Consider the following 17674-nt stretch of genomic DNA (forward strand, 5'->3'; position numbering starts at 1 on the left):
TGTCAACTTACACACAGCACTGACAGACACCCTTACTCCAACAGACATGCCACCAGGGGTATTTTCACAGTCCCATAATCCAGAACAAATTCAAGAGAACATACAATATTATATAGAGCCATGATTGCATGGAACTCCCTTCTATCTCAGATTGCTCAAGTGAACAGCAAACCTGGTTTTAAAAAAACTGATAAAGCAACACCTCACGGCACAACGCATCTCCCCTATTGTGTGTATGTACTGATATGTAGGCTATGTGTGACATTTGAAATGTATGCAGTTCTGTCCTTGAGCTGTTGTTGTCTATTAATGTTCTGTATTATGTCAGGTTTCATGTTCTGTGTGGACCCCAGGAAGAGTAGCTGCTGCTTTGCTGTTCACTATCACAACAGCTAATGGGGATCCTAATAAACTACCAATACCAAGTATGACCAATAGTCAGATAGATATTGGCCCTGTTGGAGTACTTCAGAAATGCATTCTTCTTTCTTTCCTACAAGAATACAGAACTGAATTGGTTGAATTGGTGAAAATGAAAGGGTAACATTGCTTTCGCCACCATCATTTATAGATCTGTGCTTGCCTCAAGGAAAGTATTTGAACACGGCCATTGTTGTAAAACAGTTTCTTTACATGATTTGAACCTCTCTTTCACTCTACCTCTCCCAGGTTGTTGAAGGACACTCTGCAGGACAGTCAGTTCAGTGGGAGGTACCAGCACCTGTTAGCAGGACTGCTGTGCTGTGTGGGTCGGGGTCTAAGAGAGGAGTTTGACAGACAGTGCTGGCTGGTCACCATCCTGGCTAAAGTAGCCCAACGTGTCCGGGACGCCTCTCCCTCCAGCAGACAGGCCATCCTTCGAGAGGGCCTAGAGGAGGTCAAGCAGTTCTTCTCAGTCAGTAGCAGCTGCCGTCTCCCCCTCAACCCTGGCATGCTGGTCAAAGCCATCAACATACAGGTACGTGTTTTTTATAAAACCTTTCTTTTGACAGGGAGTCAATGCTGAGACCAAGGTCTCTTTTCCAGATGAGGCCTGTATAGCACCACAATACACATCAAAATATAATAAACACATTCAACTACACATTCATATACACAATTAAATACATGAAAAAGAAAACACAATCATAAAATAACAGACACATTCTTCAGTAAAAAGGTCCCCTAACAACCGTCTGAAATGCCCTAGAGGCATCAATTCCTCCAATTTTAAAGTGCATTGTAGATCATTCCACACGTAAGGTGCAAGGAGATTAAAGGCTGGTTTACCTAACTCTCTAGACACCAATAAGTCGGAAGTTTGTGGAGCAGGGCTTTGTAAACAAAAAGAGTGTAATGATGTGATCTAAGTGACTTCAAAGAGGTCCAGCCAACCTTTTGGTAAAGAATACAGTGATTAGTAATAAAACTTTATTTTTACTATTTTCTACATTGTATAATAATAGTGAAGATATCAAAACTATGAAATAACATATGGAATCATGTAGTAAGCAAAAAAGTGTTAAACAAATCAAAATATACTTTATGTTTGAGATTCTTCAAATAGCCACCCTTTGCCTTGATGACAGCTTTGCACACTCTTGGCATTCTCTCAACCAGCTTCACCTGGAATGCTTTTCCAACAGTCTTGAAGTAGTTCACACATATACTGAGCACTTGTTGGCTGCTTTTCCTTCATTCTGCGGTCAGACTCATCCCAAACCATCTCAATTGGGTGGAGGTCGGGGATTGTGGAGGCCAGGTCATCTGATGCAGCACTCCAACACTCTCCTTCTTGGTAAAATAGCCCTTACACAGCCTGGAGGTGTGTTGGGTCATTGTCCTGTTGAAAAACAAATGATAGTCCCACTAAGCCCAAAACAGATGGGATGGCGTATCACTGTAGAATGCTGTGGTAGCCATGCTGTGTGGGTCATTGTCCTGTTGAAAAACAAGTGATAGTCCCACTAAGCCCAAACCAGATGGGATGGCGTATCACTGTAGAATGCTGTGGTAGCCATGCTGGTTAAGTGTGCCTTGAATTCTAAATAAATCACAGACAGTGTCACCAGCAAAGCACCATCACACCTCCTCCTTCATGCTTTACGGTAGGAAATACACATGAGGAGATCATCTAATCACCAACAACGCTTCTCACAAAGACACAGCGGTTGGAACCAAAAATCTCCAATCTAGACTCCAGACATAAGGACACATTTCCACCGGTCTGATTGCTTGTGTTTTTTGGCCCAAGCAAGTCTCTTCTTCTTATTGGTTTCTTTGCAGCAATTTGACCATGAAGGCCTGATTCACACAGTTCTGAGGCTGGTAACTCTAATGAACTTATCCTCTGCAGCAGAGGTAACTCTGGGTCTTCCATTCCTGTGGCGGTCCTCATGAGAGCCAGTTTCATCATAGCGCTTGATGGTTTTTACGACTGCACTTTTTCCGGCTTGACTGACCTTAAAATAATGATGGAATGTTGTTTCTCTTTGCTTATTTGACCTGTTCTTGCCATAATATGGACTTGGTATTTTACCAAATAGGGCTATCTTCTGTATACCCCGCCCCTACCTTGTCACAACACAACTGATTGGCTCAAACGCATTAAGAAGGAAAGAAATTCCACAAATTAACTTTTAAGAAGGCACACCTGTTAATTGAAATGCATTCCAGGTGACTACCTCATGAAGAATCTCATATATAAAATATATTTAGATTTGTTTAACACTTTTTGGGTTACTACATGATTCCATATGTGTTATGTCATAGTTTTGATGTCTTCACTATTACTCTACAATGTAAAAATAAAGAAAAACCCTTGAATGAGAAGGTGTCCAAACTTTTGACTGGTAGTGTACTTCAGGAAATTCAAGAAACCCTGTCAGTCACGATGGCCTGAGGTCTGACACTAAGATAATCATAAAACCATGAACAGGCTTCAGAGCTCAGGCCTATCGAGAACAACTTATTCAATAAAATAGCATGATCAACAGTATCAAAAGCTTTTGACAGGTCCACAAACAAAGCAGCACATTTCATTTGAGTGTCTAAAGCATTGCCAAGATCATTAACAACTGAAGTGGTTGCTGTAATAGTCCTACACTATGCCCAGGCCTAAAGCCTGATTGGTTTAAATTAAAAATACACTTCTCAGATGAAAAAGAGCCAAGTTGTATATTTACCAAGGATTCAAGTATCTTAGCAAGACAAGGAGGTGATAATTATTACGATCACTACTCTCCCCGCCCTTATGGAGTGGCAGCACAAGAGCTGATTTCCATACTTTTGGAATATTTCCTGATAGCAATATTAAATAAAAAATGTGGGATATTGAGCCAACAATGATGGGCGCTGCACACTTAAGCAGACCGGGATCCAATTGGTCGCCCCCTGTGGATTTCTTGTTGTCTATTGCTAGCAAAGCATCCAGAACTTATTTTTCTGTAAATAGCCTAAAAGAAAAGCTTTGACTATCTGGTCATTCAGCAAGTTTCCTTTATCAGCATCCAGCTCAATATCATTGTGAATAGGCTTAGCCCGCTGAAATAAAATGGTGATTAAATCCATCAATGATGGAATTTTTTCCGTAATGAAGCCTGTGTCTGAATGAATTTGTTGGCAGAGAGGAAGAAGAACCCTTCAGGGATCTGACAGTTTTCCAGAATTTAGCCGGGTTCCCATTACAATCCGAAAGAGTGGTTACATAATACTCAGATTTAGCCTTTCTGATTTGTCTTACACAATGATTCCTCAGTTGCTTAAAAGCTTGCCAGTCTGGGCCTAAGCCTGTGTTCCTGGCCTTGACCCAAGTATCATCTCTTTTATGAATGACTTCTGATAATTCCCTGGTCAAAAGTAGAATACTGTAGGGAACAGGGACGCATGCCCATAGTTTGTTTGCATAAATGCTAATGCACAGTGTCTTTGGTTGCTTGGTTGTATGTTTGCCTCTGGGTGTTCTGTGTTTGCCTCTGGGTGTTCTGTGTTCAATTGTAGTATGTGTATGTTCCTTTGTATTTTAGTGTGTGTGTGTGTGTGATCTCTAATCCTTTCTCTCATCTCCTGTCTGCAGTCGTGCTCCTACTTCAACTCCAACGCCGTGCCCCTCAAACTGTCCTTCCAGAACCTGGACCCTCGAGGAGACAACATCAACGTCATCTTCAAGGCACACATTCTAAACTACTGAATCAACAAACCACTTCATTGTGCTTTTCTGAACCCTTGTTGACCTTTGACCTCTGTGACCTCTCTGTCTTGTGCCGTTTGACCTCTACTTCCCAGTCAGGTGATGACCTGCGCCAGGACATGCTGACCTTGCAGATCATCCGCATCATGAACAAGATCTGGATCCAGGAGGGACTGGACATGAGGATGGTCATCTTCAGATGCTTCTCTACTGGACGAGGCAGAGGTGAGGAAGGGAGAGCGAGGGGGGGGGGATATGAATTGGAGATGTGTTACAATACTGACTCCCCTCTCTACCTCTATCCTCCCCCCTCTTTCTCCTCCCTTCTATCCCACCCGCTCTCTCCCTCTCTTCCTTCCCCTCTCTCCCCTTCTCTCTCTCTCTCTGTCTGTCTGTGTGTCTGTGTGTGTGTGTCAGGTATGGTGGAGATGATTCCCCAGGCTGAGACTCTGAGGAAGATCCAGGGGGAACATGGAGTGACTGGTTCCTTTAAGGACCGCCCCCTGGCTGACTGGCTACAGAAACACAACCCTACAGAGGACGAGTACGAGAAGGTACGGTCACTAACGCGCGCGCACACTGTTGCCCGCATGCATGCACGCACTCACTCTCTCAAGCACACACACGTACGCACACACACTCTCTCTCTCTCCTTCTCAAACTCACAAACACACTCTGTCGTACACACTTTGACCTGTAACCTCTAACCCTGTTCTATGTCATGCTAGGCTGTGGAGAACTTCATTTACTCGTGCGCAGGCTGCTGTGTGGCCACCTACATCTTGGGTATCTGTGACCGCCACAACGACAACATCATGCTGAAGACCAGCGGTCACATGTTCCACATCGACTTCGGCAAGTTCCTGGGACATGCCCAGATGTTCGGCAACATCAAACGGTGAGCCCTGGAGGCAGAAAGTACGCTGGGAAATGTATGCCCAACTTCAATTTCTAATCTAGCCGTATCCCCTATCGCTAGGACAGAGGATCACAACTTTAGCCACTTAGTCTTTGTTTTTAGCTATGCCTTACCGAAGGGTCCTTGCTATCTAGAATCCTTGGGATGTCCCAACTCTGATGTCACCCCATTGAAGTTGAAATTTAAAATGGTTAGGGTAAGGGTAGGGGTTAATGTTAGGGCTTAGGATATGGACATCCCAAGGATCCCAAAACTGTATTTTTCTGACCGACACAGATGGTTCTGTTCCTATTGGTAGAGACCAATTGCCCTGTGTTCTGATTACTGTTTCTCTGTGTGTGTGTGATTGGCAGGGACCGTGCTCCATTTGTGTTCACTTCTGACATGGCCTATGTCATCAACGGAGGAGACAAACCTTCCAGTCGCTTTCATGACTTTGTGGACCTGTGCTGTGAGGCCTACAACCTCATCCGCAAACATGCACACCTCTTCCTCAACCTACTGGGACTGGTACGTACATATGGACCGCCATACGTAAAAATGTATGCACACATGACTGTAAGTCGCTTTGGATAAAAGCGTCTGCTAAATGGCATATTATTATATTATTACACGCAGGCACACACACACACGTGCGCACACATACACTCACACACACTGTTTTCCTATGTCTCCTGTGTAGATGTTGTCATGTGGCATCCCTGAGCTGTCAGATCTGGATGATCTGAAGTATGTCTACGACGCCCTGAGACCTCACGAGTCTGAGGCTGACGCCACCATGTACTTTACCAGGTACACACACACAAAAATACAGTGAGGGGAAAAAAGTATTTGATCCCCTGCTGATTTTGTACGTTTGCCCACTGACAAAGAAATGATCAGTCTATAATTTTAATGGTAGGTTTATTTGAACAGTGAGAGACAGAAGAATAACAACAACAAAAATCCAGAAAAAAAACGCATGTCAAAAATGTTATAAATTGATTTGCATTTTAATAAGGGAAATAAGTATTTGACCCCCTCTCAATCAGAAAGATTTCTGGCCCCCAGGTGTCTTTTAAACAGGTAACGAGCTGAGATTAGGAGCACACTCTTAAAGGGAGTGCTCCTAATCTCAGCTTGTTACCTGTATAAAAGACACCTGTCCACAGAAGCAATCAATCAATCAGATTCCAAACTCTCCACCATGGCCAAGACCAAAGAGCTCTCCAAGGATGTCAGGGACAAGATTGTAGACCTACACAAGGCTGGAATGGGCTACAAGACCATCGCCAAGCAGCTTGGTGAGAAGGTGACAACAGTTGGTGCGATTATTCGCAAATGGAAAAAACACAAAATAACTGTCAATCTCCCTCGGCCTGGGGCTCCATGCAAGATCTCACCTCGTGGAGTTGCAATGATCATGAGAACGGTGGAACGAGGAATCAGCCCAGAACTACACGGGAGGATCTTGTCAATGATCTCAAGGCAGCTGGAACCATAGTCACCAAGAGAACAATTGGTAACACACTACGCCGTGAAGGACTGAAATCCTGCAGCGCCCGCAAGGTCCCCCTGCTCAAGAAAGCACATATACAGGCCCGTCTGAAGTTTGCCAATGAACATCTGAATGATTCAGAGGAGAACTGGGTGAAAATGTTGTGGTCAGATGAGACCAAAATGGAGCTCTTTGGCATCAACTCAACTCGCCGTGTTTGGAGGAGGACGAATTCTGCCTATGACCCCAAGAACACCATCCCCACCGTCAAACATGGAGGTGGAAACATTATGCTTTGGGGGTGTTTTTCTGCTAAGGGAACAGGACAACTTCACCGAATCAAAGGGACGATGGAAGGGGCCATGTACCGTCAGATCTTGGGTGAGAACCTCATTCCCTCAGCCAGGGCATTGAAAATGGGTAGTGGATGGGTATTCCAGCATGACAATGACCCAAAACACACGGCCAAGGCAACAAAGGAGTGGATCAAGAAGAAGCACATTAAGGTCCTGGAGTGGCCTAGCCAGTCTCCAGACCTTAATCCCATAGGAAATCTGTGGAGGGAGCTGAAGGCTCGAGTTGCCAAACGTCAGCCTCGAAACCTTAATGACTTGGAGAAGATCTGCAAAGAGGAGTGGGACAAAATCCTTCCTGAGATGTGTGCAAACCTGGTGGCCAACTACAAGAAACGTCTGACCTCTGTGATTGCCAACAAGGGTTTTGCCACCAAGTACTAAGTCATGTTTTGCAGAGGGGTCAAATACTTATTTCCCTCATTAAAATGCAAATCAATTTATAACATTTTTGACATGCGTTTTTCTGGATATTTTTGTTGTTATTCTGTCTCTCACTGTTCAAATAAACCTACCATTAAAACTATAGACTGATCATGTCTTTGTCAGTGGGCAAACGTACAAAATCAGCAGGGGATCAAATACTTTTTTCCTTCACTGTACGTCTGTATCATTGTCTCACGTTGAGGGACGAGCGTCACGTAGCAGTGACGCCATCTGACATGAGACTATGACTCATGAATATAACTCTATACTGTAGACTTATAGACCGTATAGTCATAGACTGTGTGTTTCTGTCTGGTTTTTCCATTTGTCTGCTCTGCGTTGTTGTCTCTTGTTTGACTGATCTTTCTCTCCCCCCTCACTCTCTCTCTCCTCACTCTGTCTGTCTGTCTGTCTGTCTGTCTGTCTGTCTGTCTGTCTGTCTGTCTGTCTGTCTGTCTGTCTGTCTGTCTGTCTGTCTGTCTGTCTGTCTGTCTGTCTGTCTGTCTGTCTGTCTGTCTGTCTGTCTGTCTGTCTGTCTGTCTGTCTGTCTGTCTGTCTGTCTGTCTGTCTGTCTGTCTGTCTATCTATCTATCTATCTATCTATCTATCTATCTATCTATCTATCTATCTATCTATCTATCTATCTATCTATCTATCTATCTATCTATCTATCTATCTATCTATCTATCTATCTCTCTATCTCTCTCTCTCTCTCTCTCTCTCTCTCTCTCTCTCTCTCTCTCTCTTTCTCTCTCTCCCTCCTCTCCCTCTCCCTCTCCCTCTCCCTCTCCCTCTCCCTCTCCCTCTCCCTCTCCCTCTCTCTCTCTCTCTCTCTCTCTCTCTCTCTCTCTCTCTCTCTCGCTCTCTCTCTCTCTAGGTTGATAGAGTCAAGTCTGGGCAGTGTTGCCACTAAGTTGAACTTCTTCATCCATAACTTGGCCCAGATGAAGTTTGCCTCATCCGAGGAGCGTCCTGTCCTCTCCTTCGCCCCACGGGTTTACACCCTCAAGACTGACGGACTCATCCGCAACCTCTTTGTCTGCCGACACATACGAACATACAGCCCCAGCAAAGGATACGTAAGTCTACAGTCATACAGTTGAAGTCGGAAGTTTACATACACTTAGGTTGGAGTCATTAAAACTTGTTTTTCAACCACTCCACACTTTCTTGTTAACAAACTATAGTTCAGGCAAGTCGGTTAGGAATAGTAATTTTTCCAACAATTGTTTACAGACAGATTATTTCACTTATAATTCACTGCATCACAATTCCAGTGGGTGAGAAGTTTACATACACTAAGTTGACTGTGCCTTTAAACAGCTTGGAAAATTCCTGAAAATGATGTCATGGCTGTAGAAGCTTCTGATAGGCTAATTGACATCATTTGAGTCAATTGGAGGTGTACCTGTGGATGTATTTCAAGGCCTACCTTCAAACTCAGTGCCTCTTTGCTTGACATCATGGGAAAATCAAAAGAAATCAGCCAAGACCTGAGAAAAGAAATTGTAGACCTCCACAAGTCTGGTTCATCCTTGGGAGCAATTTCAAAACGCCTGAAGGTACCACGTTCATCTGTACGAACAATAGTACGCAAGTATAAACACCATGGGACCACGCAGCCCTCATACCGCTCAGGAAGGAGACACTTTCTGTCTCCTAGAGATGACCGTACTTTGGTGCGAAAAGTGCAAATCAATCCCAGAACAACAGCAAAGGACCTTGTGAAGATGCTGGAGGAAACAGGTACAAAAGTATCTATATCCACAGTAAAACGAGTCCTATATCGACATAACCTGAAAGGCCGCTTAGCAAGGAAGAAGTCACTGCTCCAAAACCACCATGAAAAAGCCAGACTACGGTTTGCAACTGCACATGGGGACAAAGATCGTACTTTTTTGAGAAATGTCCTCTGGTCTGATGAAACAAAAACAGAACTGTTTGGCCATAATGACCATCATTATGTTTGGAGGAAAGGGGGGAAGGCTTGCAAGCCGAAGAACACCATCCCAACCGTGAAAGACAGGGGTGGCAGCATCATGCTGTGGGGGTGCTTTGCTGCAGGAGGGACTGGTGCACTTCACAAAATAGATGGCATCATGAGGAAGGAAAATTATGTGGATATATTGAAGCAAGCTGAAGTAAATCATTCTCTACTATTATTCTGACATTTCACATTCTTAAAATAAAGTGGTGATCCTAACTGACCTAAGAAAGGGAATTTTTACTAGGATTGTATTTGGCTAAGGTGTATGTAAACTTCCGACTTCAACTGTACGTACCTACAACCCTAGTAAATTAAACATACAGTACCAGTCAAAGGTTTGGACACACCTACTAATTCCAGGGTTTTTCTTTATTTTTGAAGAATAATAGTGAATACATAAAAACTATGAAATAACACACATGGAGTCATGTAGTAACCAAAAAAGTGTTAAAAAAAATCAAAATATGTTATATTTGAGATTCTTCAAAGTAGCCACCCCTTTGCCTTGATGACAGCTTTGCACACTCTTGGCATTCTCTCAACCAGCTTCATGAGGTATTCACCTGGAATGCATTTCAATTAACAGTTGTGCCTTGTTAAGAGTTAATTTGTGGAATTTCGTTCCTTCTAAATGCATTTGAGACAATCAGTTGTGTTGTGACAAGGTAGGGGTGGTATACAGAAGATAGCCCTATTTGGTAAAAGACCAAGTCCATATTCTGGCAAGAACAGGTCAAATAAACAAAGAGAAACAACAGTACATCATTATTTTAAAACATGAAGGTCAGTCAAGCCAGAACATTTCAAGAACTTTGAAAGTTTCTTCAAGTGCAGTAGCAAGAACCAACAGGTGATATGATGAAACTGGCTCTCATGAGGACCGCCACAGGAAAGGGAGACCCAGAGTTACCTCTGCTGCAGAGGATAAGTTCATTAGAATAACTGCACCTCAGATTGCAGCCCAACTAAATGCTTCACAGAATTCAAGTAACAGACACATCTCAACATCAGCTGTTCAGAGGTGACTGTGTGAATCAGGCCTGGTTCACAGCTGGTAGAGCACGGCGCTTGTAACGCCAAGGTAGTGGGTTCGATCCCCGGGACCACCCATACACAAAAATGTATGCACGCATGACTGTAAGTCGCTTTGGATAAAAGCGTCTGCTAAATGGCATATTATTATATTATTATTATTCATGGTCGAATTGCTGCAAAGAAACCACTACTAAAGGACACCAATAAGAAGAAGAGACTTGATTGGGCCAAGAAACACGAGCAATGGGCATTAGACCGGCGGAAATCTGTCCTTTGGTCTGATGAGTCCAAATTTGAGATTTTTGGTTCTAACCGCCGTGTCTTTGTGAGACCTCCAGGCTGTGTAATGGCTATTTGACCAAGAAAGAGAGTAATGGAGTGCTGCATCAGATGACCTGGCCTCCACAATCACCCGATCTCAACCCTATTGAGATGGTTTGAGATGAGCTGGACCGCAGAGTGAAGGAAAAGCAGCCAACAAGTGCTCAGCATATGTGGGAACTCCTTCAAGACTGTTGGAAAAGCATTCCAGGTGAAGCTGGTTGAGAGAATGCCAAGAGTGTGCAAAGCTGTCATCAAGGCAAAGGGAGGCTACTTTGAAGAATCTCAAATATAAAATATATTTTGATTTGTTTAACACCTTTTTGGTTACTACATGATTCCATATGTGTTATCTCATAGTTTTGATGTCTTTACTATTATTCAACATTTTGACTGGTACTGTACGTAAGTCTACAGTTGCTTGTATGCAAAGGCCAAGCAAGGAATAAGTCGTACACTATACTAGGTATACACATAGACCCAGCAAATGAAAGCTTTTTAAGTTGGATGTATAAACATATGCACCTACACCAGGCAGTGGCTGTCAGTGCTATTTCAGATGAGCGAGGACAATTTGTTTTCCATGAGCATGGCCTTATTTCTATCACAGGATATTGGATGACTGTCATTCATATTCCATTCCTTGTTTTCGAAAGAAAAGCAATTTTTTTGTCCATTTAAATAACATCAAATTGATCAGAAATACAGTGTAGACATTGTTAATGTTGTAAATGGCTATTGTAGCTGGAAACGGCTGACTTTTTATGGAATATCTACATAGGCGTACAGAGGCCCAGTATCAGCAACCATCAGTCCTGCAAAACACCAGTCTCAACGTCAACAGTGAAGAGGCGACTCCGGGATGCTGACCTTCTAGGCAGAGCTGCAAAGAAAAAGCCATATCTCAGACTGGCCAATAAAAAGAAAAGATTACGATGGGCAGTCTGAGATATGGCTTTTTCTTTGCAACTCTGCCTAGAAGGTCAGCATCCCGGAGTCGCCTCTTCACTGTTGACGTTGAGACTGGTGTTTTGCGGGTACTATTTAATCAAGCTGCCAGTTGAGGACCTGTGAGGCGCCTGTTTCTCAAACAAGACACTCTAATGTATTTGTCCTCTTGCTCAGTTGTGCACCGGGGGCTCCCACTCCTCTTTCTATTCTGGTTAAAGCCAGTTTGCGCTGTTCTGTGAAGGGATAGTACACAGCGTTGTACGAGATCTACAGTTGCTTGGCAATTTCTCGCATGGAATAGCCTTAATTTCTCAGAACAAGAATATACTGACGAGTTTCAAAAGAAAGTTATTTGTTTCTGGCCATTTTGATTCTGTAATCGAACCCACAATTGCTGATGCGGCAGATACTCAACTAGTCTCAAGAAGGCCAGTTTTATTGCTTCTTTAATCAGCACAACAGTTTTCAGCTGTGCTAACATAATTGCAAAAGGGTTTTCTAATGATCAATTAGCCTTTTAAAATGATAAACTTGGATTAGCAAACACAACGTGCCATTGGAACACAGGACTGATGGGTGCTGATAATGGGCCTCTGTAGATATTCCATTAAAAATCAGCCATTTCCAGCTACAATAGCCATTTACAACATTAACAATGTCTAAAATGTATTTCTGATCAATTTGATGATATTTTAAAGGACATAATAATTGCTTTTCTTTAGAAAACAAGGACATTTCTAAGTGACCCCAAACTTTCGAACGGTAGTGTATATGTTTAAAATATAAACTTTGCTCCAGTATGTAACTCCTGTGTGTCTCTCTCCCCAGGCATTTGTGGTGAAGGTGGAGCGGGAGGGCCAACAGGAGTCAGTGTTGGTACAGAGGAGCTTTGAGGAGTTCTTTGAACTACACAGTAAACTACGCCTCATCTTCCCCTCGTCCAAACTACCCAGGTAACACACACACATACACTTATGCACACACACACACACTGATAATGTACAGAGAACATAACCCTTCTCTTGAAACAACGCTTAACTGTAAGTAGTGATAGAGGAATAGTAAAATATGAGTGATAATAATGGAGTATTAATCTCTCGTGGACAGACTACGCATCTGACCAAATTCTGGGTTAACCGAGATTAATGGAGTCTAAATAACTGAAGGAAATTATGTCAGTGGTATCTATCTGTACCCATACTAACTACCTACAGTAACTAAATGTAGCAACTGTAAAGTGAAACCATGGCAAAGTCCTTTGATGCCCCTCCCAGTTTCCCCAGCCGCTTTTTGATTGGGCGGTCTCGAGGAGAGGCGATGGCTGATAGGAGGAAAGATGAGCTGAACGGATACGTCTGGCATCTGGTGCACGCTGCGCCAGAGGTCGCCCAGGTAACCAGTGACCTTTGGTGTGTTCACTAGACTGACCACGAATGTCATCCTAATCCTGTAACAACCCATTTACAGTGTTTAAGTTGTAGTGTAAATGACTGTATGAAACTAATGTGATTCTTAAAATTACTGTATTCTTTTTCTAACTGACATCATAAATATCCAGACGTACACTGGCACAGGCTTATAAAAATAGAGGCAGAATGATCGGTACAGAGTCTCTGTCTGTCTGTGGTTTCAGTTTGACTGCAGGGTTTCTTAGAATTCAGCCCCTCCCTTTTAGAAGCAGCGTCATATCAGCCTTGCAGCCTCAGACACACAAACACACATGCTATCTCAGGGCGGATACTGCAGGCCCATATCAGAGCTGTCCAGCCTCGGAGTGCTGGCAAACTTCCGTCCACTGTATCCGTAATAGAACAGTTTGACAAACTAAAACACAAGCTAGAATTGCTAGCCCCAAATATTGGCATTTAATTTTTCAGTTTGGAAATAGTGCCCACAGTGTTCTGGTGAGTTAATGTGCTACCTGTAAATGAATTAGGCCTCATGGAGGTTGGCATATTGTTGTTTTCTGTCATTAACTGAATATACACTTCCTCCTCCTCTTCTCTACCCCCCTCTCTCTCTCTCTCTTTTGTCTATCTCTCAGTGTGACCTCATCTACACTTTCTTCCATCCTCTGCAAAGAGACGAGAAACCTGGAACAGTGGTGAACACACTGCAGAGCAAACCTGCAGGTACACACCCACACAGTGTGTGATTCATCATATTACTCACTGAGAGGATTGATAGCTATTGATTGGAACCATTATTTTAATGAGATCATTTGCACAGCATGTAGGCACAGGGTTAAAGTTAATCGCTTACTAAAAACAAACGCCCACACAGTATATCTACCAGCATCAGCCGACCCCGTGGCTCTGTATCCTTGGCGACGGGAATAGTAGCCTATGTGATAACTTTAACCAATCACAGACTAGGGTCTTATTATGCGCTGTTTGAACAACGTGTCGGGAATCACACAGCATGTCAAACACAGAGGTGTACACGAACACTAACGCTGTTATCTACATTTCTCTTAGACCATGCAGCATTTCTTGCTTTGGGAGCAGTTTTCAGTTCATACTTATTGCTGTTTGCACAGTTGGATAGTGAGATGTTATGGTTGCTGTGTTTGGTTACATTGACCTAAGGATCAGGGTTAGGGTTAGAGGTCAATGGAACTCCAGCTGTTGCTCTGCCTGATTGGCTTTCTAATGAAGATGGATCTACAGCACTTACAGAGGAATAGAATCACCTATCTCTGTAGATCCATCCCTCCCTGGCCCGTCACACACACAATGCATGGACACACACCTCCTGCCACTATAAACACACACACTGTAGGCTATAGACTTATTCAGATCCTACATCATACTCTTTCAGCTCTAAACACATACTCTGTCTGAGTCTCTGTCTCTCTCCCCCACCTCCAGAGATCTGTTGGGCTCCGGTCTCAGGCAAAGTGGTAGGAGAGGTCAAGCTCTCCATCTCCTATAAGAGTGACAAGCTCTTCATCATGGTCATGCACATACGAGGCCTGGTGAGTGTATGCGTTTATGCGTGTGTGTGTGTGTACGCTCAGCATACTGATTGAGAATGTAATGAAGTTGTATACTGTTATTGTGGATATACTGACTATCCCCATCCCCCCTCTGTCTTTCCCAGCAACCCTTGCAGGATGGGACAGACCCTGACCCCTACGTCAAGCTGTACCTCCTCCCAGACCCCCAGAAAACCGGCAAGAGGAAGACCAAGGCTGCGCGACGCACCTGCAACCCCACCTACAACGAGATGGTGAGGAAAGGTTCCTAAGTACAAAACAAAACAAATCATTAATCTTACAATGGAGTCAAGAAGGCAAAATTATATTTGTCCCTTCTCTCTCCCCGTAGCTGGTGTATGACCGTATCCCTCGCGGGGACCTGCAGCAGAGGGTGATCCACCTGCGGGTGCTGGGGGAGGGTGCATTCTGGGAAAACACCCTGCTGGGCGAGGCCTTCATCCCCCTGAAGACCCTGACAGCCGGGCAGTGCTGGGCAGACTGGCACCAACTGGGCACACCCAGCACAGACTCCACACGCTGAGAGGTGGAGGGTGAGAGGGATAGAGAGGAATGACTGATCAGGTTGTGTGTGCACACAGGTGTACGTGAGTGTGTTCAGTTGTTGTGGTCAGAGTTGTCCAGCTTCTCGGGGCTGGTTTATTCCCCCAGTGGGGGTGTGTGTTGACCCGTATCCTGCCCAGGTGGGAGGTGTGTGTTCTATCTAGGTTTGAGGTGTGTTTGTGTGTGTCTGTAGCCTCATTGACCGTCAATCGTCACTGGACACTGTATCCATGGGACTGTACTGTACTGTATGGACCTACTGTAAGCCTCTCTGATCAACATAAGAAGGGATAACTGGAGCATGTGACCATAAGGGAAGATAACCAGTCTGTTCTTCTGGTGAATCTGACTACCAGAAGACTTTTCTCTGGTAACAACATGGACCAGTGGAAGGAAGCAGAGGGCATTGTTACTCTGTGAAAACATGGACCCCGCATCTTTCCTCTTATCTAGGGCCAATGGAGAGACGTCCATCTTACCGCCTGACGAAAAAGGGGTGTAGTCCCCTCCAAAGTTGTGTCTTTTAAAAGAGAACCTTAAGTTATTTATTTTTCAAATGTTATCCTTCTGTTAATGCAGCTCCATTTCGAGCTCGGTTTGGTTGTGTGATGTGTGTATATGATTTTGATTTCTGTGTGTACCCCAGATTTATGCAGATCGTGATATGTGAATTATGTTGGGTCCAGTCTTTCTGATTTGAGAGAGAGAGGGCGTAGATGCTTTTGTATCGTTGTGGGGTAGAGATGTACAGTCATGGTCAAAAGTTTTGAGAATGACACAAATATTAATTTTCACTAAGTCTGCTGCCTCAGTTTTTATGATGACAATTTGCATATACTCCAGAATGTTATGAAGAGTGATCAGATGAATTGCAATTAATTGCAAAGACCATCTTTGCCATGACAATGAACTTAATCCCAAACAAACATTTCCACTGCATTTCAGCCCTGCCACAAAAGGACCAGCTGACATCATGTCAGTGATTATCTCGTTAACACAGGTGAGAGTGGTGACGAGGACAAGGCTGGAGATCACTCTGTCATGCTGATTGAGTTAGAATAACAGACTGGAAGCTTTAAAAGGAGGGTGGTGCTTGAAATCATTGTTCTTCCTCTGTTAACCATGGTTACCTGCAGGGAAACACGTGCCGTCATCATTGCTTTGCACAAAAAGGGCTTCACAGGCAAGGATATTGCTGCTAGTAAGATTGCACCTAAATCAACTATTTATCGGATCATCAAGAACTTCAAGTAGAGAGGTTCAATTGTTGTGAAGAAGGCGTCAGGGCGCCCAAGAAAGTCCAGCAAGCGCCAGGACCGTCTCCTAAAGTTGATTCAGCTGTGGGATCGGGGCACCACCAGTGCAGAGCTTGCTCAGGAATGGCAGCAGGCAGGTGTGAGTGCATCTGCACGCACAGTGAGGCGAAGACTTTTGGAGGATGGCCTGGTGTCAAGAAGGGCAGCGAGGAAGCCACTTCTCTCCAGGAAAAACATCAGGGACAGACTGATATTCTGCAAAAGGTACAGGGATTGGACTGCTGAGGACTGGAGTAAAGTAATTTTCTCTGATGAATCCCCTTTCCGATTGTTTGGGGCATCCGGAAAAAAGCTTGTCCGGAGAAGACAAGGTGAGCGCTACCATCAGTCCTGTGTCATGCCAACAGTAAAGCATCCTGGGACCATTCATGTGTGGGGTTGCTTCTCAGCCAAGGGAGTGGGATCACTCACAATTTTGCCTAAGAACACAGTCATGAATAAAAAATGGTACCAACACATCCTCCGAGAGCAACTTCTCCCAACCATCCAAGAACAGTTTGGTGACGAACAATGCCTTTTCCAGCATGATGGAGCACCTTGCCATAAGGCAAAAGTGATAAATAAGTGGCTCGGGGAACAAAACATCGACATTTTGGGTCCATGGCCAGGAAACTCCCCAGACCTTAGTCCCATTGAGAACTTGTGGTCAATCCTCAAGAGGCGGGCGGACAAACAAAAACCCACAAATTCGGACAAACTCCAAGCATTGGTTATGCAAGAATGGGCTGCCATCAGTCAGGATGTGGCCCAGAAGTTAATTGACAGCATGCCAGGGTGGATTGCAGAGGTCTTGAAAAAGAAGGGTCAACACTGCAAATATTGACTTTTTGCATAAACTTAATGTAATTGTCAATAAAAGCCTTTGACACTTATGGAATGCTTGTAATTATACTTCAGTATACCATAGTAACATCTGACAAAAATATCTAAAAACACTGAAGCAGCTAACTTTGTGAAGACCAATACTTGTGGCATTCTCAAAACTTTTGACCACAACTGTACAGTACCAACCGGACCTGCCTATGGTATGGGTCCACCCTAACACATTAAAGACTCACCAGTGATGGTCTATGGCCCACGTGACTTTAGTCCACTCAGCCTGATTCAGTAGCTACTCTACTGTAGAACTTGTTGGAGTGTGCGCTGGTGTGAGTGTGTGTATTTGTGTCTCCCATTGTTG

At 43.9% G+C, this 17674-nt stretch overlaps 1 protein-coding gene across 1 annotated transcript in view; it reads left to right on the forward strand.

Moving 5' to 3' along the window:
• LOC311138842 (phosphatidylinositol 4-phosphate 3-kinase C2 domain-containing subunit beta-like) overlaps window positions 1–15554 on the forward strand; it is a 43311-nt gene extending 27757 nt beyond the window's left edge. Inside the window, exons 5-19 of the mRNA XM_084173646.1 lie at window positions 354–375; window positions 670–958; window positions 4055–4147; window positions 4264–4393; window positions 4586–4722; window positions 4897–5066; window positions 5441–5597; window positions 5770–5879; window positions 8221–8422; window positions 12466–12590; window positions 12912–13029; window positions 13682–13769; window positions 14508–14614; window positions 14740–14868; window positions 14967–15554. Coding sequence (XP_084029772.1) covers window positions 354–375; window positions 670–958; window positions 4055–4147; window positions 4264–4393; window positions 4586–4722; window positions 4897–5066; window positions 5441–5597; window positions 5770–5879; window positions 8221–8422; window positions 12466–12590; window positions 12912–13029; window positions 13682–13769; window positions 14508–14614; window positions 14740–14868; window positions 14967–15158 — 2069 coding nt within the window. The 3' untranslated portion in view covers window positions 15159–15554. The remainder of the gene's footprint in view (window positions 1–353; window positions 376–669; window positions 959–4054; window positions 4148–4263; window positions 4394–4585; window positions 4723–4896; window positions 5067–5440; window positions 5598–5769; window positions 5880–8220; window positions 8423–12465; window positions 12591–12911; window positions 13030–13681; window positions 13770–14507; window positions 14615–14739; window positions 14869–14966) is intronic.
• The last annotated feature ends 2120 nt before the right edge of the window (window positions 15555–17674 follow it).

This window comes from Coregonus lavaretus (genome assembly GCF_964263955.1).
Source record: "Coregonus lavaretus genome assembly, chromosome: 12".
In the NCBI taxonomy this organism is placed as follows: domain Eukaryota; kingdom Metazoa; phylum Chordata; class Actinopteri; order Salmoniformes; family Salmonidae; genus Coregonus; species Coregonus lavaretus.